Here is a 24,634-nt window from a genome sequence, read left to right on the forward strand (position 1 = left end):
CAGATGTTAACTTGTGTAGCTACTGGATGATGAGGACAGAAGGTGAGGGAAATTGGCAGGGATGATAAGAGTATGGTGGTTCCTGCAGAAATTAAAACCAGAGTTAACATACAACCCAGCAAGTCCATTTCTGGGTGTGCATCTTACAAGTGGAGAGCAGGGACTCGAAAAAATGTTTGCACGCTCGTATTCACAGCACCCTCATTCACAATAGCCAATAGGTGGATTGAACCCACGTGTTCCTCAACAGATGAATGGAGAAATATAATGTGCTGCCTGTAACCCTTGAATTATTCAGCCCGAACAAGGAACGGATATGTGGCAGGTGCTAACACATGGACAGAACTTGAGGACATACAAGTGAAATTAGTCACAACAAAGACACGTATTTTGTGACTCCACTCATATGAGGAATCCAAAGTCACAAAGCCCTAGAGGCAGAAAAGTAGAATGGTGGTTGCCCACTGCTGGGAGGGTGAGGGTGTTGACTGTAAGCAGAACTTGACCAGGTGTCTTCTGTCACTGGGAAAGATTTATCAGGAAAATAGAAAGGATCGTAACCCAGAACTTGCAGCCATGCTGAACAGTGGACACAGATGCTGAAGCAGCAGCAGAGCTTTATACAGAGGAGAAGAGAAAGTCAAAGGAGAAGCTGTGATAAGAAGGAGCTACATTGTGACCATAGAGAGTTCCCTGGGCTCCCAGGACCACGTGAGGTGTGAGGGCTTTGCCACCAAGCCCTCCAGCTGCCTGTGTGGGTTAAGGTCTGCATCATGTGAAAAGGAAAATACGGAGCTGTTTTGCTGGGTGCAGAGTTTCCGGTTTTGCAACTTGAAAAAAGTTTGTGTGTTTTTTAAAATTTTTCAAAATTTAACTAAATTATAAAAAGCCATCAACCAAACAACAAGCAAAAAACCCCACACTCATATATCTAGAAAATGCTCAGGACAGGTACTAAATTCACCCATCACTAGAGCTCAGAAGTCAGACAGTACTGTGTTTGGGGAGAACGTGACACCTCTGTTTGGGGAGTATCTCACAGGCATGCTCGGGTACATGTGTCCCTCCTTGTCTGCAGTCACCCAACACTTACATGCTCATGGGGTGTTTGGTGAATGAATAATAATAAATGGAAGGATAGATGGATGAATGGATGAATAGAGGTTGCCTTCACTCTGGCCGAAACTTCTTGTTTCTTCTGCCCCAAATACTCACACCGACAGTGAATAATCCTACACATTGCAAGACTGACCCCAACCTTCCCCACATTTCTGGATGGGGTTCTGACTCCAGGTCAATATAGCACCTTGGAGTGGACACCAGAGCTCAGAAAAACCCCTTGGATTGGAGAACCTCGGGAGACTCACTCTTCCATCCTCCGATGTCCTCAAGAAATCCTGGTCCTGTCCGGATGCTGCATGAAAGACCCCAAGATGTTACAGGACCTGGGGTCTGCTTCCTGTCTGCTCCTTTCTGTCTGCTCATCCAGGGTTTGGGAGCTGAGTTGTCCTCCAGCTCTGTGCCAATGGGTGTGAGCTCACTTTCTGAGGTTCCTCATCTGCGGGTGAGGAGGTACCATGCTCCTCCCCAGCTCCCATGGGGCTCGCTGTCCGAAGCCTCCCTCCCATGAACTTCCTTCTCTTTTTACCCAGAGGAGCCCAGAAACCCTCCAGAGATGCTGCGCCTGCTTCTGCCGCTGCTGTGGGCAGGTGAGTGCCCGAGGGAAGAAGGTGTGGGCAGCATGGGGACTGCAGCTGATCCTCGTTTCCCTGCAGGGTCCTTGGCCGAGGATAAGAACTACCGGGTGACAGTGCAGAAGTCCGTGACGGTAGAGGAGGCCCTCTGTGTCTTTGTGCCATGCGATGTCATCTACCCCCACTACTACTGGACTGATTCTACCCCAGCGCACGGCTACTGGTTGCGGGACAAGGCCAATACAGACAAAGATACCCTAGTGGCCACAAACAACCCAGGTCATGAGGTGCCGGAGGAGACCAGAAACAGATTTCATCTCATTGGGGACCCCCGGACTTATAACTGCTCCATGGACATCAGAGACGCAAAGACAAGGGACACTGGGACATACCACTTTAGGGTGGAGAGAGGGTCCTATGTGAGATACAGTTACAAAACGGACCGGCTCTCTGTACGAGTGATAGGTAAGGAACGGGGTTCAGGAGAAGACACACGAGTAAGACATGAGGGCACCAAGGACAGGGCCAGAATGGGACACCCTTGTCTTTATTCCTAGCAACAACCCAGGGAGAATTGGGGGACAGGACTCTGGGTCTACCCAGGCAGAGAAGCTGCTATTAGGAGCACACCCAGAGACCTTCTATCCAGGGCCTGGGTCTGTCCCTCTCTTTCCCAGGTCTGTCACGGGAACCTGACATTCACTTTCAAGGGTTCCTAGAATCTGGGAACCCCAAGAACATTACCTGTATGGTGCCATGGGCCTGTGAGAGAGGGACACCCCCAGAATTCTACTGGACTGGAGTCAACATCACCTCGCTGGGTTCCAGGACTTTCGACTCCTCAGTCGTCACCTTCACACCAGGGCCCCAGGACCACGGCGCCAACCTCACCTGTAGAGTGACCTTCCCTGGAGCTGGCGTGAGCACGGTGAAGACCATCCAGCTCAATGTGTGTGAGTGATAAGCCAGGATGATGGGTCCTTGAGGGCGTAGAGAGTCAGGGTGGGGGCAGTGCCAGGGAGGAGGACACCTGGGGACTGTTCTTGGATATGTGACTGGAGTTCAGGAGGAGAGAACACCCAGACCCACCATCTTGCTCATGACCAGCCCATCGTGCTGCAGGTGGTGAGTTATTTGTTTCTCTTCCAGATGCACCACAGAACCTGACCATTCGTGTCTTCAGGGGAAACAGCACAGGTGGGAGAGGCCTGGAGTCACCCCCCCCCACTAGAATGTCACTATTGGGCCCCCAAATGTTCACTACATACCCCAGAAGTGACCCTATTCCTTCCCTGCTCCGAACTCACCATGGCTCCCTCACCCCTCAGGGGAGAGGATTCCAGCATCATCTGCATTTGACCCTCCAAGGCTCAGACCTACATGTGACCGCACCTCTGCACAGTGTCACACATCAAGGTCCACCTCATGCCAGGTCTAGGTTTAACCAGCTCTTCCTCAAACGTTCATCCCCCTGTTCCAGGCTCAGCAGGTTCCCTCTCCTTCCCCCACCTCACCTTATTTATCTGTCGCTCCTGGGTATTACTTGCAATGCTTGTCTCAGAGACGCTCTTTTTCATTGCTGAGAGAGAACCCTTATGAATCTTCTGTCTCCCTAGTCCCAGAGGTCCTGGGGAATGCCACCTCCCTGCAAGTCCAGGAGGGCCAGGCCCTGCGCCTGGTCTGTGAAACGGATGGCAACCCCCCAGCCAAGCTGAGCTGGTCTCGTGGGAGCCTGACCCTGAGCCCCTCCAAGCCCTCGGATCCAGGGATCTTAGAGCTGCCCCAGGTGGTCTTGTCAGACGGAGGGGAATTCATCTGCCGAGCTCAGCACCCACGGATCTCTTACAGCACATCCCTGAACCTAGTTGTGCAGGGTGAGTATTAGCAGGACCCCTGCATTGTGAGGTGGGGCCCTCAGCAGGACTAAGGAGCAGACTTTAAAAAAATGCACCTTACACCTTCTCTCCTCTCCTTCCCTCAGGCATCTCTGGTTCCTTTCCCCAGATCTGTGGGGAGCAGTAGGGTTCTTGGCTCCTGGTCTCCACACTTCTGAGATGGAGGGGGCCCGTGGGGGCTGGCTTCCTCCTCACCTATGGCCTCACCAGAATCTACTACACCAGCAAGGGGCCCTTCTAAGGGTGTCCTGATTTGGGGACATCTTGGTGGCTTCACATGTCTTGTCGACTCCAGAGCACACTACTCAAAGCACTGTTCTCTCGTTTCAAAGCTTGTTTCTTCCACTGCTTCAGAGACCTCCATGGGGACCAGGCTGCAAGGAGGGACTGAGTCCCTTCCTCAGTGAGGTGCTGAGGGTCCATCCCGCAGTTGGCTTCTGTACACACTCTGCACAGCGTTGTGGAGCAATTAGGTGCTGGATGAGAGCACCTCGTGTCCCATTCAGAAATAATTCTTCTCTTCCTTGAGTTTCTAAGACTCTTCTTGATATTTCTCCCTCAGTGTTTGGGACGACACGTGGGGAAAACATAGAGTGTTTTATTACTAATTTGAATCATATTCCATGTAATATGTTGCTCTTGCATGCTTGTCTTAATGTGTTTTTAATAAAAAATTTTTTTTATTGATATTAGAGAGTGAGGAAGGAAGAGGGAGAGAGAGATAGAAACATCAATGAGAGAGAACATTGACTGGCCACCTCCTGCATGCTCCCACTGGGGATTTGCTTCACAACCTGGGCAAGTTCCTTGATCAGGAATTGAAGTCGCGACCTTTTAGTGCATGGGTCGACGCTCAGCACTGAGCCACACTGGCCTGGCCTTCGCGTGTTTTTTTACTATTTTTTTTTCTCACCTGAGGACATTTTTGCATTTATCTTCTGATAGAGCAGAAGGTAGAAAGGGGGTAAGAGAGAGAGAAACGTCAATGTCAGAGACACACATCGACTGGCTGCCACGCACACGATCCCAGCTGGAGCCGGGGACAAATTGCAATGGAGGTATGTGTCCTTAGCGGGAACCTAACCCAGACTGTCTGGTCCGAGGGCCCACACTCTAACCACTGAACCAAACCAGCCAGGGTTTTAAAAAAAATTTTTTTTTTTATCCTCACCCGAGGATATTTTTCCATTTTTTGTACAGATAGCGTCGGAGGGAGAGAGAGGAAGGGAGAGAGAGAGAGAGAAACATCGATGTGAAGGGACACATCGAGTGGCTGCCACCCGCACGACCAACCAGGGCCGGGGACAAACTGCAACCGAAGTACGTGCCCTTAGCGGGAACCGAACCCGGGTCTCTCCGGACCGCAGGCCGACGCTCCAACCGCTGAGCCAAACTGGCCAGGGCACCAGCCAGGGTTGTAATGTGGTTTTGATAATCATATTATTGAACCCATAATATATTGTTATAAAGTTTTAAAACTGTGAACTAGAAGGACATTTTACAGTTAGAAAAATCAGCTTTTATGGTTATCCACGTGTTAACGGTTTAACTGGTCTTCATTTCTTTATGTCGTTCAGGCTCCTCCATAGTACAATATTTTCTAGTTTTATTGAAAAGTAATTGACATATTTCAATGTATAAGTTTAAGCTATACAGAATGATGGTTTGTTTTATGTATGTTGTGAAATGATTACCACAGTAGGTTCAGCTGACATCTATCTTCTTATATAGATGCAATAAAAAGTAAGGCAAGGAAAAAGGAAAATAAATATTTCTGTCTATGATGAGCACTCAGGATATACTCTCTTAACTTTTCTACCTATTATACAGGTGTGTGCGCTATAGTCATCATGTTGAACATTACATTCCTAATATTTATCTATGTTATAACGAGACATTTTTCTCTTTTAACCACCTTCCTCCATTTCGCCTACCTATCGTTTTTCTTTTGCCTGAAAACCTATTTGTATATTTTGGTAGTGCATGGATGCTGATGATGAATTTCCTCAGCTGCTGTTTGGAAAAGCTTGTGTTTACATTAGCTTTGGGAAGATATTCTTCATAGATAAGAAATTCTAGGACAACATTTTGCTTTTTCAGTTCTACAACTTCTTTTGCCTTTCAAAGGTTCTTCAGAGATTCTGCTATAGTTGTTATCTTTCTTTCTTTGTGAGTATTTTGTCATTTTCTCTGGCAGGTTTTAATAGTTTTGTTTTCTACCAGGTGTAAATGAGTTGCTTAATATACCTGCCTTGAAGTGGGATGTGAGTACGTGTGTGTGTGTGTGTGTGTGTGTCCAGGTAGGAGAGAGATAGTGAGTGAGAGAGAGAGAGATATTATCTTATTCAGAGATTGTTGAGTGTCTCTGGTTTGTGGGTTTATAGTTGTAATCATATTTGAGAAAATGAAAACTAATTATATATGATTATTTTATTCTTTTTATCTGTTTTTCTCTGGCTCTACAATTTTACGTGTTACATTGCTTGATATAATATCATTGGGCCTTGAGCATCTGTATTCCTTGATTTAGCCTTTTTTCTCTGAATTTTTCAATTCTAACAGGAGCTATTGTTACATGTTCAAGTTCATTAATTATTCTACAATGTTGAATGCTGTTTGTCTCACTCAGTGAAATTAGCATTTCAGATCATGCATTTTCTCCTACAGACGTTTCAGTTCCTTCATATTTCATCGTCTATTCTAATTTCTTCTCTTATTTCGGTAGTTTTTTTTCACCTCTTTGAGTATATAGAACATATTCGTAAAAAGTCTGTCAATGGTTTTGTGTGCTAGGTCCATCTCCTGTGTCATGTCTGAGCATCAGTGAATGAATGGTTTTCCTCATATGAAGTGTTGCGTGTTCATACTGTTTTATATGTCTAGTAATTTTTCATTCAGTACTGGACATCGTCGTTTTTATTTGGCTGACTGCTTGGTTCTGTGGTATTCCTTTAGAGCACATTGTTCTTGTTCTTGAGAGCAGAGAAGTGGCTTGCATGGTGGGCCGATATTTTTTAGGTTCTTTCATCATTAGCCTCATTTTAAAGATAGTTCTAATGTAGCCTTAATTTTAGTACCAATTTTCTTTCCTTTGAATGCCATGGTCCTTTTCGATGTTTGACTGAATGCACCATACATTCAAGGAGGCATCTTTACTCTGCACAGGACCAAGCACTTTGTGGTCTCCGGGAAAGTTTCCTCTAATAGCTGTGTGGCAGTTGTTGTCTCCTGAGAAATTGTTCTTGTTTGGTCTCATGGGGTTTCAGGTAAAGAATCTAAGAGGTCATTTGATATCTATAGTACAAACTGTCATCCTTCTTCTCCATGACTGGACTATTGGATTGTATCATGCATTCTGGTTCGGTTTGAATTTTCTATTAATGGAAAAGTATGTCATTTTGCTAACCACAATGCTGCAATGAGTAAGGTTGTGTCTAAAATCAGAGATGTGTGTGTGCATTTGATATAAATCCCTGAGATTACATAGCTGAGTCCTGCGTTCTTTCTATGTTTATTTATAAAAGTTAATTCATTCTGTGTTTCTGGTATGAAAACCTTTAAGACACCTCTCTTAAAACTTTCAAACATGCAATGCAGTGTTTTGTAAGTATAATCACCATGCTATACATGAGATTGCCTGGATGTATTTGTTTTATGACTGGAAGCTTTGACCCATTCACCCACTGCCACCATTGTGTTCTCTGTCTCAGAATTTGGGGGGGGGGATTTCTTTGTTATTAAGATTCCACATATAAGATCAAATGGAATTTCTCTTTCTCTGTCTGACTTGTTTTATGCAGCAGAACAACCTCATGGGCTAGGCATGTTGTCATACATAGAAATATTTTATTCTTTTATGGCTTTGTATATACACCACATCTTTTTGTCCACTGATCTATCCATGGGAAGTCAGGTTTATGCATTTGTTGACTATTGTACACAATGCTGCAATGAACATGGGGCTTCAGCTATTTTCCAAGTTAATGATTTCATTGCCTTCAGATAAATACTAGGAAATGGGAGAGCGGGATCATATGGTAGTTTTTTTTATACTATTTTGAGGAAGTTCCATACTGTGTTTCATAATGGCTGCACTAATTTACATACCCATCAACAGGGTACCAGGATTCCCATTTTTCACAATCTTCTCGTTTTGTAAAATATGTATATATGTAAAATATGAGTGGACAGTGTTGCAGGAAATTGAGGGTGTGAATGTCAGTGTTCTCTCAGGTTCATGAGACCTAGTGAGACAAAACATTTAGTCCTTCACAATCTCAGAAGAAAACCGCATTCTTCATGTAGTTTTCTTTTTTTTTTTACCCTCACCCAAGATAGTTTTCTCATTGATATTCCAAAAGAGTTGGAGGAGAGGAGGAAAGAAGAGAGAGAGAAACATCAATGTGAGAGAGACACATCAATAGGTTGCCTCCATCATGACCCTGACCAGGGCCAGGGATGGAACTGCAACCAAGGTACATGCTCTTGACCAGAATCGAACCCACAACACCTTGGTTCGCGCCCAACATGCTAACTGCTGAGCCAAAGTGATCAGTGCATCCATGTCGTTTTCAGGAGTGTTTCTTGGGTTAGAAATGATGTTGCATATGAGTTTCTGTCATAAAGAATTATTGGTGCATCTTCTGTTCTATGAGCTGTGTGTCCATATTCTTGGCTCAGTCTCCTACTTCATGCCTTGAATTTTCATCATTGATTTCTGGTAACATTTTTCAAGTTAGAGGAATTAGCTGTTTTCCTGGAATACAGTTGCAACAAGTTTATTCAGTATGTCACCACCTTATTCCTGGTGGTGAGGTTTACTTTGTTTTTGTTTTTTACAGTGCTTAGGGATCTATTTATATCTGTTGTCTTATTTATCAATCTCTTAGGACCGAGGGCACAGTGGGTGCTGGTGGTTATCGGGCAGGCAGCTGTCATAACCCTGCTCCTCCTCCTGGTCATCATCATCCTCACGTAAGCTCTGCCCCAGGGATGGAGGGATGCATGGGGAGGGCAGGCGGCATGTGTCTGAATCCCAGGACCAGTGATTGGGTTTGAATGGATAAGGGCACCCGGGAGGCTGATGAGCAGGTGGGTTAGGATTCCACTCGGGCTGTGATTATAAGTGCACTACTCAGCAAGTGTCCAGGATAAGAGGTACCTGCAGAACAGCCCTCTCCCACCTCATTGTCCCTTTTAGCTACTTACAGGAAGCAAGGGCTGCTGCCCCACACACCCACATCCCATCAGCCTTAGGGACCCTTGTCTCTTTTATCTCAGAGTGAAGTCCTGCAAGGGGAAAGCAGCCAGGGCCACAGAAAACATGGAGTATGCAAACATCGTCCCAGGTCGGGCCCTCCGGTGAGTGACATGGGATTTCACTGGCCAGCGTCCCCTGGACTCTTTCCTCGATTGGCTTCTCCAGATGGCTCCACCCAGCATTGCTAAGATTGAGCTGCCACTTTTGTCCCAAATCTATTCCTTTGCTGGCTTCCCCATCACGGTGATGGCACAGTGGCCCCCTTCTCTAAGGCCTCAATTGTGTTGTGGATATTTTCTTTGTCCTCCCTCCCTTCTCCCCAATGCAATAGGTCACTACATCTTGTCCATCTTTGCCCCTAATCAGAGCTCTCGGTGATTTGGTCCCCTTCCCGTCTGATCCCTACCTTTGTGGTCTCATCTCTTCCTTGGGTCTCTGAGCCCACCAACCTCCTGTCTCCATCTCTGTCCTCTACACAGGCATCCAGATGGTCATTTCCAAGATAAACTGTCCTCTTCCAACAAAGTTTGATACCGACGGTTCCTCTTTATGGCCAGAGACTCAGGTGCCAACATCACAGGCTTGATTTGACGGCTTGGTGTGGTCTGTCACCTGCTGGATGCCCCATCAGATTCTGTCATGTCCCTGCATCTGACATGATGTCCACACCCAGCCAGGCCACGAACTTTGTGACTCTGAGACTTTGCATGTGCAGGAACTTTGGCTGAAATGCCCTTTCCTCCCCATTCCTACTTCTCCAAGTTGTAATCTTTTTTCACTCTTAGTCACGCCATTGTGTGTGTGCACGTAACTGTATAGTGCTCAGCATAGCGACATTCAGTCATTTATTCTCGACCCATGTAGCACGTGTTACTGAACGTCACTGTGTGCCAGCATTGTTGTAGACACCAGAGATGCCTCAGGGAACACAACTTCAAAAGTATCGACCATCCAAAAGATGTGAAAAGATGCTTCTGCAAAGAAAGTATACAGATGACCAACAGGTACATTAATGAAATTGTCCCCAACATTCATCATTAGAGAAACGCCACTCAAAACAGCAATGAAATACCACTTCGTCATCATTAGGACATGATGCTCTATATTTTTTGAAAACTGGGGATAACTAGTGTTGGCGCCGATGTGGACAACTTGGAGTCTTAGGGCTTTGTTTGTGGGAGTGAAAAATGGTGCAACCTCATGGAAAACCTTTTGACTATCTTCCAAAATTTGAACCTAGAATTACCATATAACCCAAAGTTCCACTTCCAGGTATATGCTAAAGACATTGGACTCACAAAATCAAACAAGTACTTGCACTCCATAGTTCATAGCGGTGTTATTCAAAGAAATGCTAGAACTAACCACAGTGACAATCCATAGAAGAATGGAAAAACCAAAGGAGGCAGATATATACAATGGAACATGTCTCAGCCTTAAAGAGGAATGAATGAAATTCTGACACCTGCTCCAACATGGATGCACCCTTGCAAACAATATGAAAGAAGCCAGACACAGGACAAATGTTGTATGATTCTGCTTATTATCAGCTAATATAGGCACATTTATTGAGACCGAAAATAGAATGGTGGTGCTGGGATCTAGGGACGGGGAGTGGGGAGCTATTGTGTAACTGTGCAAAGTTTCTATTTGGGGTGGTGACAAGTACTGGAAATAGATGGTGATGGTTACACAACATAGTGAATATAATTAGTGCCACTGAATTGTACCCTCTAACATGGTAAACGTGGAAAGTTTTATTTTGCAGAGATTTTACCACAAAAATACACAGAGATTGAGAAGTACTTATCTCCTGAAAGTGCTGTCATTGTGGAGACCACGGTGAATATAAGAAATAACAAATAAAATTCTAACATGTAATATATTGAGAAATGTTTAAGTAATATTCTTGTATCCCTGGCCGGTTTGGCTCAGCGGTTAGAGCATCAGCCTGCGGTCCAGAGAGACCCGGGTTCAGTTCCCGCTAACGGCATGTACTTCAGTTGCAGTTTGTTCCCGGCCCTGGTTGGGTCGTACGGGTGGCAGCCACTCGATGTGTCCCTTTTACATTGATGTTTCTCTCTGTCTCTTCCTCTCTCTCCCTCCCACTCTGTCTCAAAAAAAAAATGGAAAACTGTCCTCGGTGAGGATTAAAAAGAAATTAAAAAAAAAAAAAAAAGGAATATTCTTGTAGAAGAAGGGGCCTGCGATGCATTCGGTAACTTTTCTGTATCTGAGTGTGTGAGGAGGTGATGTCTGAAGAAAGATTGAGCGCAAGGAGGAAGCAGGCTGTGTCTTTAGGAGGAAGGTTCCCACGGAGAGAAAAATGGGGGAACACTGAATTTGTCACTCTGAACCCTACCAGGTGGATGAGGATCTATCTAACCACTGTATCCTGATACCCACTCCACACAGCTCTGTAGAGCAAGGAGGTGCTGGATGACTCCATCCTGAGCCCCATTCAGGAGTAAGCCTTGACCTCTGGTCCCCAGATCTCTTCCTGATTCTATCTCATTGGGTGGAGGTCAAGTGAGGAGATAGATAAAAATATTAGTATTAATTTGTCTTACACTCTCTGTAGTATTTCATTTCTGTGTGCTTACTTTAATGTGGCTCTAATAAGCCCATAATTCAACCCTATAATATATTGTTATAAGTCTCATAATATATTATTTTTGAACAGTTTTAAAGTGATTTTTAATTAGAAAAAGCAACTCTTTTATATTTATCCACATATTAACACGTTCACTTGCTCTTTCTCTTTTGCTGTTAACTCAGGTTTATTTATAGCATCAGTTTCCCTTTTTCTGGTTACATTGAAAATCGACATACATCCGTGTGTATGTTTAAGGCGAACGTTATGATAGTTTTATTTACAGATATTGTGAAATGATTATCACACTGGGTTCAGATACCATCCATCTTCTTCTCTAGATGCAATGAAAAGTAAAGGCAGAAAAAAGGAAAAAATATTCCCTTGCTGATGTGAACTCAGAATGTACTCTCTTAAAAACATTCCTACCACCCTGGCCGGTTTGGCTCAGAGGTTAGAGCATCGGCCTGCGGTCTGGAGAGACCCTGGTTCAGTTCCCATTAAGGGCATGTACCTCGGTTGCAGTTTGTCCCCGGCCCTGGTTGGGTCGTGTGGGTGGCAACCACTTGATGTGTCCCTTTCACGTCGATGTTTCGCTCTCTCCCTCCCACTCTATATCGAAAAATGTTCTCAGGTGAGGATAAAAAAAAAACACCCAAAAACATTCTTACCTAGCCCAGCCGATGTGGCTCAGTGGTTAAGCATTGACCTATGCACCAAGAGGTTGCCTGTTTGATTCTTGGTCAGGGCACATGCCCAGGTTATGGGCCAGATTCCCAGTGGGGGCATGCAGGAGGCGGCCAACTGATGTTTCTATGTCTCTCCCTCTCCCTTCCTCTCTCTCTCTAAAATAATTAAAAACGTATGTTTTAAAAAATAATGGAGTGAAAAGACAGGAGGCTGAAGAAGTCAACAGGAATCAGATCCCAGAAAACCTAAGGTTGTAGCATGAAACACTGGTGTTTACTTTTGGAAAATGAATACTTCACACTGAGTGTCAATACCCACCAGTAAGTAGCAATTGTAATTGACCACAAAGTGCAGAGCTTGCGAATTTTTTGCTTTACCGGAAATGAGAGTGAATTGGGTTATCCTACTGTAGTATTTGGCTCACTGGTGTTCTTGCCCCTAATGCACTATCTTGATTTAAAGACAAAAGGATGAAGGCCCAGCAGCTCAGAGCTCCTGCAGATTACATGACCCCAACCCAACTACGCAGAGCAAAGATGTGACCTGGACAAATCCACATATTACAGACTGTATCTCCCCTCAAAACCATATACTAAAACCTAAAACTCATTTTTTTTTAAATCCTTACCCCAGAACATTTTCCCATTTTTTGTTCAGATAGAGTGGGAGGGAGAGAGAGGAAGAGAGAGAGAGAGAGAGAGAGAGAGAGAGAGAGAGAGAAACATCGACGTGAAAGGGACACATCGAGTGGTTGCCACCTGCACGACCAACCAGGGCTGGGGACAAACTGTAACCGAGGTACGCGCCCCTAGCGGAACCGAACTTGGGTCTCTCTGGACTGCAGGCCGACACTCTCACCACTGAGCCAAATCGGCCAGGGCTAAAACTCATTGTTTTAATATTAGGAGCGGGGCCTTTGGGAGGTGATTAGGTCATGAGGGTGAAGCCTTATTAGGTCATGAGGGTGAAGAATGGTAGCCTTATTAAAGAGACCCCACAGTACACCCTTGCCCCTTCCACCATGTGAGGACACAATGAGAAGACAGTATCTATGAACTAGAAAGTGGGCTCTCACAGGTGCAGAATCTGCCCGCACCTTGACCCTGGACCTCCATCCTCCAGAGCTGTGACAAATGAATGTTTGCTCGTTAAGCCAACCGGTCTGTGGAATTCCATGATAGCCAGGGAGGACTCAGACACCCCAGGAAGGGATTTCTGTGTTTTTATTTTTTTATGCTCACTGGAGGCATTTTTGCATCTATTTTCAGATAGAAGCGGGAGGGAAAGAGGGAGAAACATCTATGTGAGAGCCAGGGACAAACTGCAACCGAGGTACCTGCCCTTAGCGGGAACCGAACCCGGGTCTCTCTGGTCCGCAGGCCGACGCTCTAACCGCTGAGCCAACCCGGCCAGGGCAGGAAGCGATTTCTTAAGTGGACGTCACATGGTGAGTGCACCTGGGTGGATGTCGCTTCAGAATGGCGCTGAGAGAGTGGGACGATATTGTAGTGTTTTAAATTTGGAGGAGGTGGGTCTGCTGGGGTCCGAGTGAGGTGGTGGTGGTGACAGCATTGGTGCTTGTATACTCCCCCTGGCGCAGACTCGGTTCTATGGAGGTGCAATGGCAGGGGCACAGTCATCATTTGTAGATGCAGCAAGAATGAAGGCCGTGTTTTGGGGAGAGCAATATTTGCAAACGTCCAGGACCTGGGAAAGGGCTATGCACGCTCCAGTACCGTGATCTACCTGGGCCTGGTGCCTAGGGCTCCTCCAGGGTCTGTCTGTGCTGGTGGAGTGCAGCGCCCCCTGGAGGCAGCCCAGGGTGTTAAGGAAGGAGGCACTTTTTCTGCAGACTGTAGAGCATATGCATAGTGTCACCAACTAGACTAAGGTGGCAGCTCCAGGTGATATGGGAGCCAGACTGTAGTGCTCCAAAAAGGGACCGGTGACCGAGCATGTCAAATGCTGCTGACGGGGTGGCATCCACTTAAACTGAGGACAGAAATGGGTGTTAGTCCTCTGAGGTCTTGGGTGATTTTGGCGGGATGAGTTTGAGGGATGTGGGGATGTCCCGAGGTTGGACGAGGCTGGACGGGGCGACGGTCCACAAAGAAGGACTGACTCCTGAAGAATTTTTCCTGTGAAGAGAAGAAAAGAGGAGTCTCAGTGTTGCCGAGAAAGGGCAGGAGGAATGGATGGTCTCAGGACCAGCTCCAGGCACGTCTTGGCAGCTGCCTCTGGAAGGGTAAAGGTCAGCCCACAGGCGGGGTCACTGAGGGGTGCCCAGACCCCACTCTTTTTCAGCGTCTCTCTGGCAATGTGGCTGTGGACACAGAGCGGCCAAGCCATCCCAGCCTGGTACTGGAGTCCTCCCCAACCCCAACCTTAGGGATTCTTTGAGATTCAAAGGGTGATCTAACCCCAAGGGTGGTCTACACTCTGAGGTGGAGTCTGAGGTCTTGGGACAACCTGGAGGACCCGGGGGGCAGGCACTGGCATTTTTCAGCCCTGGGGTGACTGAGGGTCTTTTCTTCCTTATCTAGCTCAAGGGGCAGCATCAAATAGTGGTGTGGAGAAGCCACCTAAGGACCATGAGGTTGCCATTCTCCTTCGTGCCACAGAAGTGTGAAAATTCTCAAAGGCAGAGGTGGGGCTGGGCCTAAGCTGAGCGGGGGTGGGGGTGGGGGGGTGGGGGGGAGGCTCAGTTCTCAGCCCTTTCAAGGCCATTCTCCCAGCAGGACCAGGCTTCCCCCCCCCCCTCGCTCCTCCCTGTAGAGGCCCCTCCTCTGTGAGCTCCCCTGGGAGAAGTGAACCTGGCTCACTTTTTAAAAGCCCAGGTTGGCCCTGGCTGGTTTGGCTCGGTGGTTAGGGTGTCGGTCCACGGACCAATGAGTCGCAGGTTCAAGTCTGATCAAGGGCGTGTACCTCAGTTGCAGTTTGTCCCTGGCCCTGGTTGGGGTTGTGTGGGAAGTAACCAGTCGATGTGTCTCTCTCACATCGATGTTTCTCTCTCTCTTTCTCTCCCTCTCGCTCTATTTGAAGATAAAGAGAAAAATGTCCTCGGGTGAGGATTAAAAAAAAAAAAAAAAAAGCCCAGGTTGGCAGTGGGGACCTGGGGATCACAGCGAGGAGGAAAGAGGAAGGTGGATGTTTTGAACTGAATTGTGCTCCTCATCGAACTCATATGTTGACGTCTTAAACCCCAGTAACTAAGAATGCGACTGTATTTGGAGATCGGACCTTTCAGGAAGTAATTCAGTTCAAATAAGATCATAGAGTGGGCCCAAGTCTAAGAGCACTGGTGTCCTTATAAAAAGAGAAAGTTAGGACACAGACACACAGACCCCATGTGAGGACACAGGGAGATGACTGCCATCTACAGGCCAAGGAGGGAGGCCTCAGAAGAAACCAACCATGCCCTGGCTGGTGTGGCTCAGTGGGTGAGCGTCGTCCCACGCACCAAGGGGTCGAAGGTTCCATTCCCAGTCAGGGCACGTGCCCTGGTTGCAGGCTTGATCCCCAGGAGGGGGCGTGCAGGAGGCAGCTGATCCATGTTTTCTCTCTTCCTCTCCCTTCCTCTCTCTCTCAAATCAATAAAAATATATTTTAAAAAAGAAAAGAAGAGAAACCAAACCATGGTGACACCTTGTTCTTGTCCTTCCACCTCCCAGATTCTGAGACTCTACATTTCTGTTGTTTAAGCTGCCCAGTCAGTGGTGTTATGAGAGCCAGAGTGGGGTCCTACAGTGGACATGTGAGCAGGACAGGAGGAGCTAGATGTCACCTGCTCTAGGACCCTTGTCCTAACTTCACTGGGAAGAAGGAACCCCTCCTTCCCCAGGCCCATCACGAACATTCATCCTAGTACGGGGCGGGTGGGGGGGGGAGGTTAGCAGGACATATATGAGCACGTTAGTACTTTGCTGTTTCTAAGGATCTCTGTTTACCAAACCGGATCCCCTTGAAGTCAGACACTGTGTCTGATTTACCTCCACGTCCCTGGTATGCCGCATGACACCTGCCACACACGAGGTCCCAGGAAGTGAGGTTGAATGGACCAGCACAGTGTATTTACACAAACAAAACAGAGTCATTCTAAGAAGAGCCGGGAGCCCTGACCAGTTTGGCTCAGCGGTTGGAGCGTCGGCCTGTGGTCCAGAGAGACCCAGGTTCGGTTCCCGCTAAGGGCACGTACCTCGGTTGCGGTTTGTCCCCGGCCCTGGTTGGTTGTGCGGGTGGAGGCCACTCGTGTTCCTTTCGCGTCGATGTTTCTCTCTCTCTCTCCCTCCCACTCTATCTGAACAAAAAATGGAAAAAAATGTCCTCGGGTGAGGATAAAAAAAAAGAAAAAAGAGCCAGGAAAGGGAGACCACATGTCGATGAGTTTACCCCACTCACTTCACGTCTCCCGTGCCCTTTATATCGCCGGCAACTCCTGAGCCATCGGCCTCACCTGTGGGTGCAAATGTTCTTATCACGACAGTTGTTAGAAGTAAGTGCCACCCAACTGTGTGACAGAAGAAGAAAAGATGGGAAGTGAACCCAGGTCTTGTGGGTGAGCCCTCCCAGGGGACGAGGGTCAGTGAGCTCACCACGGAAAATGATGGGGTGGCCCTGAGACCAGCCTACAGTTGTCAGATTCAGCAAATAAAAACAGAAGGCAGCCCTGGCCGCTTTGGCTCAGCGGTAGAGCGTTGGCCCGCGGACCAATGAGTCATGGGTTCGATTCCTCCAAGGGCACGTGCCTCGGTTGCGGTTCGTCCCCGGCCCTGGTGGGGTTGTGCGGGAGGCAGCCAGTCGATGTGTCTCTCTCACATCGATGCTTCTGTCTCTCTCTCCCTCCCATTCTGTCTGAAGATAAACAGAAAAATATCGTCGCGTGGGGAATAAAAAGAAAAAAAAACACAACAAAACAGAACCAAAGGCGCCCGGTTAAATTTCAGATGTAAACAACATACCATTTTTGTATGAGTATGTCTTGTGTAATATTTGGGACACACTTATACTTTAAAAAAATGATTCCTTGTTTATCTCAAAGTGGAATTTACTGGGCAGCCTGCATTTTATGTGGCAAGAAGAGACGGTTCCCCACCCCCATGAACTTAGTCTCCTCTGCCCCCGGCTCCATCACTGTAAGAAGGGCTTACTGTGAACTTTCACTTCTGCTACTGAAATGACCCAGGATCCCGCAGGGGAGCCCCCATCTTCCACCCACCCACAGTCAGGCTCCAGGGCTAGACACATGCCTTCCCCTCCCTCCCACAGAGGGGACTCTGGAAGGACCAGTTCAGTGAGCCCAAAGCCAGCCGGCCCTCCCACTCCACCCAGGAAAGACAGAGTCCAACTGGGCAAGGTGGGGACTGGGGAGAAAGGGACAGTCCCATGAGTCTCAGATGAGAAGCTCATTTCATATGCATCAGTCCCCCAGGCCCAGCTTCCGGCCTGCCCACCCCTGGCTTCCTCTTTTGTCCCTGCCCAGCGTCTCCTCTGGGGGAAAGAACCCGTCTCAGGGCATGTCCCAGTGTCTCCTGGGCAGAGATGCTTCTGACGCTGCTCTTCGCGGTGCACTGGGGCAGTCGGTGTTCCGCAGGATGGTTTAACTCAGGGAAATCCGAAGAGCCACAGGCTGAAGAAAAAGAATTCAGCCTTCAGATGGAGGAGGTTGTCACAGTGCAGCTGGGCCAGTGTGCGCTGGTGCCCTGCTCCTTCTCCTACCCCCAGGAAGGCTACCCTGGGAATACTCCAGCTTACGGCTACTGGTTCAGAGAAAAAACCCACGTGACAGGCTTTCCAGTGGCCACCAACGACCAGTCTCGAAAGGTCCAAGAATGGAACCGTGGCCGATTCCAGCTCCTGGGCAGCCCCTGGAGTCTTAGCTGCTCCTTGCTGATCACAGAGGCACGGGCGACAGACAAAGGATGGTATTTTTTTCGGGTCCAGGCAGGCACTTCCAAGCAATATAGTTTCATAAAAAATAAGCTCTATCTGAATGTGACAGGTATGGAACGGGCTGGAATAGGGTGGGACCTGCCCCAGTCACTCCCTGTCTTCCCTGCTGGGAGGGGCTGTGGGGCATGGGTCAAGGTCACCCCCGAAGTACCCCATCTGGGGCTACACTTGTGTCCTCTCTCCTCCTAGCTCTGACACAGAAGCCAGCTATCTACGTCCCAGAGACCCTGGATCCCGGGCGCCAGGCGACCGCCGTCTGTGTGTTTGACTTTAACTTCTTTAAACAATGTCAAGCCCCTACTTTCTCCTGGACGGGAGCCGCTCTGTCCCCGCAAGAAAGCAGCGTGACAACCGCCCACGTCTCAGTTCTCACGTTCACGCCGAGACCGCAGGATCACGACACCGAACTCACCTGTCGAGTGGGCTTCTCCAGAAGGAGTGTGGGCATTGAATACAGTGTCCGGCTTAATGTGGCCTGTGAGTTTGGTGAGGGGCACCGGGGTGGCCGGCCAACAAAGCCTGGTGGGTGGGGAGGTGGACATGTGGCTGGCGGTGGTGGCTCTCAGGGGTGGCGTCCATGAGAGGAAGGTATAGTCCTGAGACAGGAGGAGAGGGGAAGCGATGCCCTCTGGTCCTCCATCCACAAGCATGTCTCTGCCACTCCTTCGTCACACCTGTTCCTGGAGTGGGTTCTCTCTGGCTGTGGGAAACCGAATGTCCCTCCCCAAGGCCAGCTCACAATCTGGTTGCAGATGCCCCCAAAGTGCCAGTCATCAGCGTTTCCCAAGGCAGAGGCTCAGGTACTGAGGGCCTGCGGGGTGGGCTGGGGTGGGGCCGGAGCTGGTCGGGAGTGTGGGGAAAATTGTGTTCCTTCACTCCCTCTCTTCCTCTCCCTCCATCCCCTCCGGCAGCCCTGGAGCCCCATGAAGACAGCCCTCGTCTGGAAGCCCAGAAAGGCCAGTTCCTGCGGCTGCTCTGTGCTGCTGAGAGCAGGCCCCCTGCCACCCTGAGCTGGGCCCTGGAAGGCAGAACCCTTTCCCGGCCCCGCCTCTCGGGCTCAGGAGGCTTGGAGCTGGTACTGTCCAGCGTGCAGCCCGGGGACGAGGGGCACTACTCCTGCCGAGCGGAGAACAGGCTTGGCTTCCAAATCCGCACCCTGGACCTCTCTGTGCGCTGTGAGTGTGAACAGCAGGGCCTGGTTTCTGGGAGGCAAGAGGGGCAGGGGCAGGGGCTGGGGACAGAGTCCCAGAGGTCAAAGGAACCTGGAACCCAGGCCGATGGGACTGATAATCCTGATTCCAATGCTGATGTAGGCATTTTTCTCTGCAGCACCGAGCAATTCTCTGACACCATCTGGGTGTCCTACAGTTCAACTCAATTCTGACACTGTGTACCCAGAGATACAGATCCCACGAGTTCAGGGCTCAGTCCCACGAGACTGCCCTCTTTAGACACCGGAAGCAAGTCTAGATTGTCACCTATGCTTCTGACTTAGATCAGAGGCCACAGATGGAAGGTTCCCATGACCCTTTCCTCAGGTTCAATTAATTTGCTAGATAGAGCAGCTCCCAGAACTCAGAGAAACATGTCACTCACCAGATGGCCGATTTGTTATGAAAGGATATGACTCAGGAACAGCCAATCGGAAGAGATGCACAGGGCCAGGTACAGGGAAGGGCAAGACCCTCCCCAAATCTCCACATGTTCACCAACCCTGAAGAAATTCTCTCAACCCCTTCCTTTTGGGTTTTTAAGTAGGCTTCATTACATAGTCATAATTGACTAAATCCTTGGCTATTGATGATTGAACTCAACCTCCAGCCCTCCCACTTTGGGAGGTCAGGAGGTGGGACTGAAAATCTCAACCCTCCAATGGCTTACTTGGTTTCCCTGGCAACCAGCGCCCATCCTTAAGTGCTCTCCAAAAGTCACCTCATTAATCTAACCTCAGTTATAGTGGCAACGGGTTTGTTATGAATGTCAGGACACTTCTATCACTGTCATCATGTAGAAACCTGAGCCAGGAACAGGGACCAAGACCAAATATTTATCTCTTATTATGAATTCTTCTTACCCTTCTGTTTCCCTGGGTAGTTTGTCAGTGGTGAGTCATTCAGTGGGTGCATCAATCCTCCTCCTCCGGCTGCCGCTGTCATTTATCCCCAGGGACCCTTTGCCCAGAGGGACGCCCCGGCCCCTCTGGAGCTGGCACTTTGTCTGTTTCAGATGCCCCTGAGAACCTGACAGTGACGGCCTCCCGAGCAAACAGGACAGGTAGGAGCCTGGGCCTCTCAGTGCCAACCTGGGGCCCTGGCATCTGGAATGTGCGCATGCGCGAGGGTTCCTGCATCCTCAGCTCTGCGTCTGTCCTGCCTCTTCCTTCCCCTAGTCCTGGAAAACCTCAGGAATGGTGCTTCCTTCCCAGTCCTGGAGGGCCAAAGCCTGCGTCTGCTCTGTGTGGCCCACAGCAACCCCCCAGCCTCGCTGAGCTGGACCCGTGGGGGGCTAACCCTGAGCCCCTCCCAGCCCTCAAACCCTGGGGTCCTGGAGCTGCCTCGGATTGGAATGGAGCATGAAGGAGAATTCATTTGCCGAGCTCAGAACCCGCTGGGCTCCCTCAGCGTCTCTCTCTACCTCTCTGTGCAGTGTGAGTGGGGAGATGGGGGCATCTGGGAGCAGGACACCGGGGTCCTGGGAGTTTGGAGGCACCGCTGACCCTTCCCCTCGCGCCCCACAGACCCCCCACAGCTGCTGGGACCCTCCTGCTCCTGGGAGGACCAGGGTCTGCTCTGCCGCTGCTCCTCCGGGGCCCAGCCGGCCCCCTCCGTGCGCTGGCGGCTGGGGGAGGGGCTGCTGGAGGGGAACCACAGCAATGCCTCCTGCACGGTCACCTCCCGCTCAGCCGGGCCCTGGGCCAACAGCTCCCTGAGCCTCAGCGGGGACCTCAGCGCGGAGCTCAGCGCAGGCCTCAGGATCAGCTGCGAGGCCAGGAATGTCCACGGGGCCCTGAGCACCGCCGCTGTCCTGCTGCTGCCAGGTCAGGGGCCTGCAGGGTGCCCCATGGAGGCGGGACCTGAGTGGGGTAGGGGCGGGGTCCTGCGGTGGAGCAGGAACTGGGCGGGCACCCCCTGCACCTGTGGCTGGGAGTTCAGAGTGGAAAATGCAAAGCCTGGGCTTGGGGTGCATCAGGTGTTAAGCAAAGAGGCTGAAAGGGATTGCGGGAAGAGGTCTGGAGTGGGAGCTGGAAGTCCGAGGGCCGGGTGGGTGGGCGGGACCACCCACGTGGATGGGCTCAGAGACGTCTGACCGGTTCCACGTGCAGAAAAGACAGACCTCATGTTAAACGGCTTCGCTAACGGACTAGTTCTGGGCACTGGCGTCACCCTCCTCTTCCTCTGCCTCATCCTGGTCACGTGAGTTAGGAGCTGGAGAAGGGCGTCTGGGGACAGGGGCAGGGCAGGTGCCAGGGCGCACACCGAGGCCTCTGTTTCCTCAGCATGAAGATTCTGAGGACGACTCAGGTCCAGGCGGAGACTCCGGCCCAGGCGAGGACTCAGGCTCAGGCGAGGACTCCGGCCCAGGTGGGGACTCAGGCCCAGGCGGAGACTAAGAGGCCCAGGCGCGCAAAGAGGAGCTCCATGCTGGATTACATCAACGTGGTCCCTAACGCTGGTGGCCTGGTGAGTGGCCAGGACGTGCTGCCCGTTTCTCGCCTTCTCCCTGTCCTTGGCCTCAGGGACATCAAGGTGGAAAACGCATGGTTGTTGGACTCAAATCCGGACTCTGACACGTACTACCTATGAGACCTTGACCGAAATCACCAGCTCCCTCTGGGCCCCCACGTTTTCCTCCTTTCCTTTGAGAGTTGGTTTGAGGGGTAAAACACATGCTCTTGCCCGGTATGTGGCAGCTATGCCATTATTACCACCCCCAAGGACATTACTAATTATAATGAATGATGTAACCATCATTAGCATCACTGAGAGGCAGTGTGTCCTGGTGACTAACAGCCTAGGTTCAAACCCTCGTTCATCGCTGTGTGTTCTTAGGTAAGCCACTTAATTTCTCTGAGCCTTTTCTTGAACTTTAAAGTGGTACGAAATAGTAGTACCTACTACCTAGGATTGTTCCAGGTGTTCAATAGTCTCCTATTGTACCTGTTAAACATTTAGAATAGTACCTGGCAGTTAGTGTTTGGAAAATGCTAAATATTTTCAGGAGAAAACATCTGTCTGCTGATGACTTTAAAATTCACATCTCCCAGACTCACCCCCGAACCCTAGACTCACCCCCGAACTCCAGATTCTTGTCCAGCTCTCTAAGCAGCATCTCCATGTGGATGTCTGGCAGGCATCTTAAACTTAACCTGTCCCGAGTTTGCATTTCCTCCATCCTCCGCATCACAGAAAATAGCACATTTCCCAGCTGCTCAAGCCTAAAGCCTCAGTCATCTCTCATGCCCCTCTTCTCTATTAACCCCAATCAATCCATCAGCAAATCTCCTTCAAAACACATTTAAACCACTTCTCCTATCTCCCTCGTCCATGCAGCAGGACACCACTGCCTCCTTCTGTGGGTCCTCTCTGCTCCCCCCGCCCCCAATCTATTTCTCTGTGCATCATATCCATTTAAAACCCAAATAGACCCGGCTGGTGCGGCTCAGTGGATTGAGCATCGTCCTATGTACCGAGAGGTCACTGGTTCGACTCTCAGTCAAGGCACATGCCTAAGTTTCAATCTTGATCCTCAGTAGGGGTCATGTAGGAGGCAGCTGATCACACTGATGTTCCTATCTCTCCCTCCACATATCTCTCTCTCTAAAAAATAAAAATAAAGACAATTATATAGTTTTTGTTAATCCTCACCCAAGGAAATTTTTTTTCCATTTAATTTTAGAGAGAGTGAAAGGGAGGAGGGGGAGAGAGAGAAACAGCGATGTGAGAGAAACATCAATAGGTTGACTCCCTCATGCACCCTGACCAGGGATCAAACCCACAACCTAGGTGTGTGCCCTAGCCAGGAATTGAACCTGCAACGTTTTGGGATATGAGATGATGCTCCAATCAACTGAGCCACCTGGCCAGGGCCATTCTGCCTCTTGATGGTGGTTGTAGGAGTCTACCTGTATTAATTAGTCTGCTAGGGTGGCCACAGTGAAGAGCCACAGACTGAGTGGCTTAAACAACAGACAGTTGTTCATTGTTTCTCTCCCAAGATGGAATGTGAGCTCAGTGACAATGGAGACAATGTTTCACTCCCTGATGTAACCCTCGTTCCTCCATCACATGGTACCCACTCAAGTATTTGCTGAATGAATGACTGTCGTTTTCCCCTTAGGCTCAGAACCGAAAGGCTAAACCCAGCCATCTTTCCAAGACCTCTCCTGAAGATGCTAACTCCCCAGGACTCAAATTGTCCCCTTCGGCTCCAGAATCAAGGGACAACGAAGAGGAGCTCCATTATACTACCCTCAGCTTCCCAGGCCTCTGGCCACAGCCGGCCCAGGAGTCCAAGGACACCAACTCGGAATATGCAGAAGTCAATTTCCACTGATGGTCCACTGGGCTGTGGAATGGGGATCCGGCTGGGGAGAAAGGCGGAGTCATTGAGAGGGTAAAGAGAAGAGGGCAAAGCCTCTCTCTCCTCTTTTTACTCCTCCAAGGATGGGTCACCCCATCCCAGACCTGACATTCACAACTGCTTGATCACTCTCTCCAGAGTGACCTTCTCTGAGAACAAGGATAAACTTTCATCTGATAAACCCAGGCAACTCCCCCCCCCCCAGCTGATTACTCCTAGTCTCACTTTTCTTCAAGGTGGGAGGCCCTTTAAAAAAGGTTAAACAGTCATCTCTGCGAGGTCAGCTGTCAAACCTCACAGGTCAAGCCTGGCCCGATGCCTATTTTCATGCTACCCGAGAGCCAAGAACTTTACGTTTTTAATAATTGAGGGCTGGCAAGGGAGAATCAAGAGAAGGAGAATGTTTTGTGATTCATGAAAATATGAGATTCAAATGTCAGTGTCCATTAATAAAGCGTTGTAATTGCTTCACGGACAGGTGAAGTTTGCGGGTCTTAATCTAAATTAAACTCACCCACTTATTTTTACAGAAGAAGAAACAGAAGCAGAGACTCAGAAAGGGGTCAAGAGTAGCCGAGGCCAGCGTGACCAGCTGTGGAACTAGCTGGAAGGTTTCCAGGGTGAGGACATGCAAGGCAAGGAGGCGACGTGGAGGTTGGGGGTGAACGCATTGTCAGCTTGAAAATCTAGGGAAGAGCAAACACTCGGGGGCACGGGAGTGGGGATGCTGGCAAAATGGAATGAGGACCAAGCTGGCAACCTGCTCTGAACCCACCAGCTGGTGAACAAATAGGAAGAAGAGTCCATCTCTCACTGCAAAGCATGTCCCTTCCCTTCGTCCTTACCCAGAGGTCACAGTTGTAATTGCTTCATGGATAGTCCTCTTGGGAGATGATTACTAGTCAGGCAGACAACTGGGAAGCCCAGAAAGGATGCTGGCCTTTGCATTAGAAAGAAAGGAAGAAAGGAAGAA

General features: G+C 49.2%; 2 protein-coding genes across 2 annotated transcripts; both read left to right on the forward strand.

The window, feature by feature from the left end:
- The first annotated feature begins 29 nt into the window (after window positions 1-29).
- Window positions 30-8,954, forward strand: LOC118638847 (sialic acid-binding Ig-like lectin 13). The gene is made up of 8 exons (XM_036274977.1): window positions 30-42; window positions 1,653-1,709; window positions 1,776-2,159; window positions 2,372-2,647; window positions 2,844-2,891; window positions 3,311-3,568; window positions 8,479-8,563; window positions 8,870-8,954. The coding sequence occupies exons 1-8, from the start codon at window positions 30-32 to the stop codon at window positions 8,952-8,954; spliced, it is 1,206 nt and encodes a 401-aa protein (XP_036130870.1).
- Window positions 8,955-17,670: 8,716 nt separating this feature from the next.
- Window positions 17,671-23,752, forward strand: LOC118638848 (sialic acid-binding Ig-like lectin 10). The gene is made up of 10 exons (XM_036274978.1): window positions 17,671-18,130; window positions 18,271-18,558; window positions 18,834-18,881; window positions 18,993-19,256; window positions 20,308-20,355; window positions 20,471-20,728; window positions 20,819-21,118; window positions 21,404-21,494; window positions 21,578-21,761; window positions 23,419-23,752. The coding sequence occupies exons 1-10, from the start codon at window positions 17,671-17,673 to the stop codon at window positions 23,632-23,634; spliced, it is 2,157 nt and encodes a 718-aa protein (XP_036130871.1). The 3' UTR covers window positions 23,635-23,752.
- Window positions 23,753-24,634: the final 882 nt, after the last annotated feature.

This window comes from Molossus molossus, unplaced genomic scaffold (assembly GCF_014108415.1).
Source record: "Molossus molossus isolate mMolMol1 unplaced genomic scaffold, mMolMol1.p scaffold_m16_p_21, whole genome shotgun sequence".
Taxonomy (NCBI): domain Eukaryota; kingdom Metazoa; phylum Chordata; class Mammalia; order Chiroptera; family Molossidae; genus Molossus; species Molossus molossus.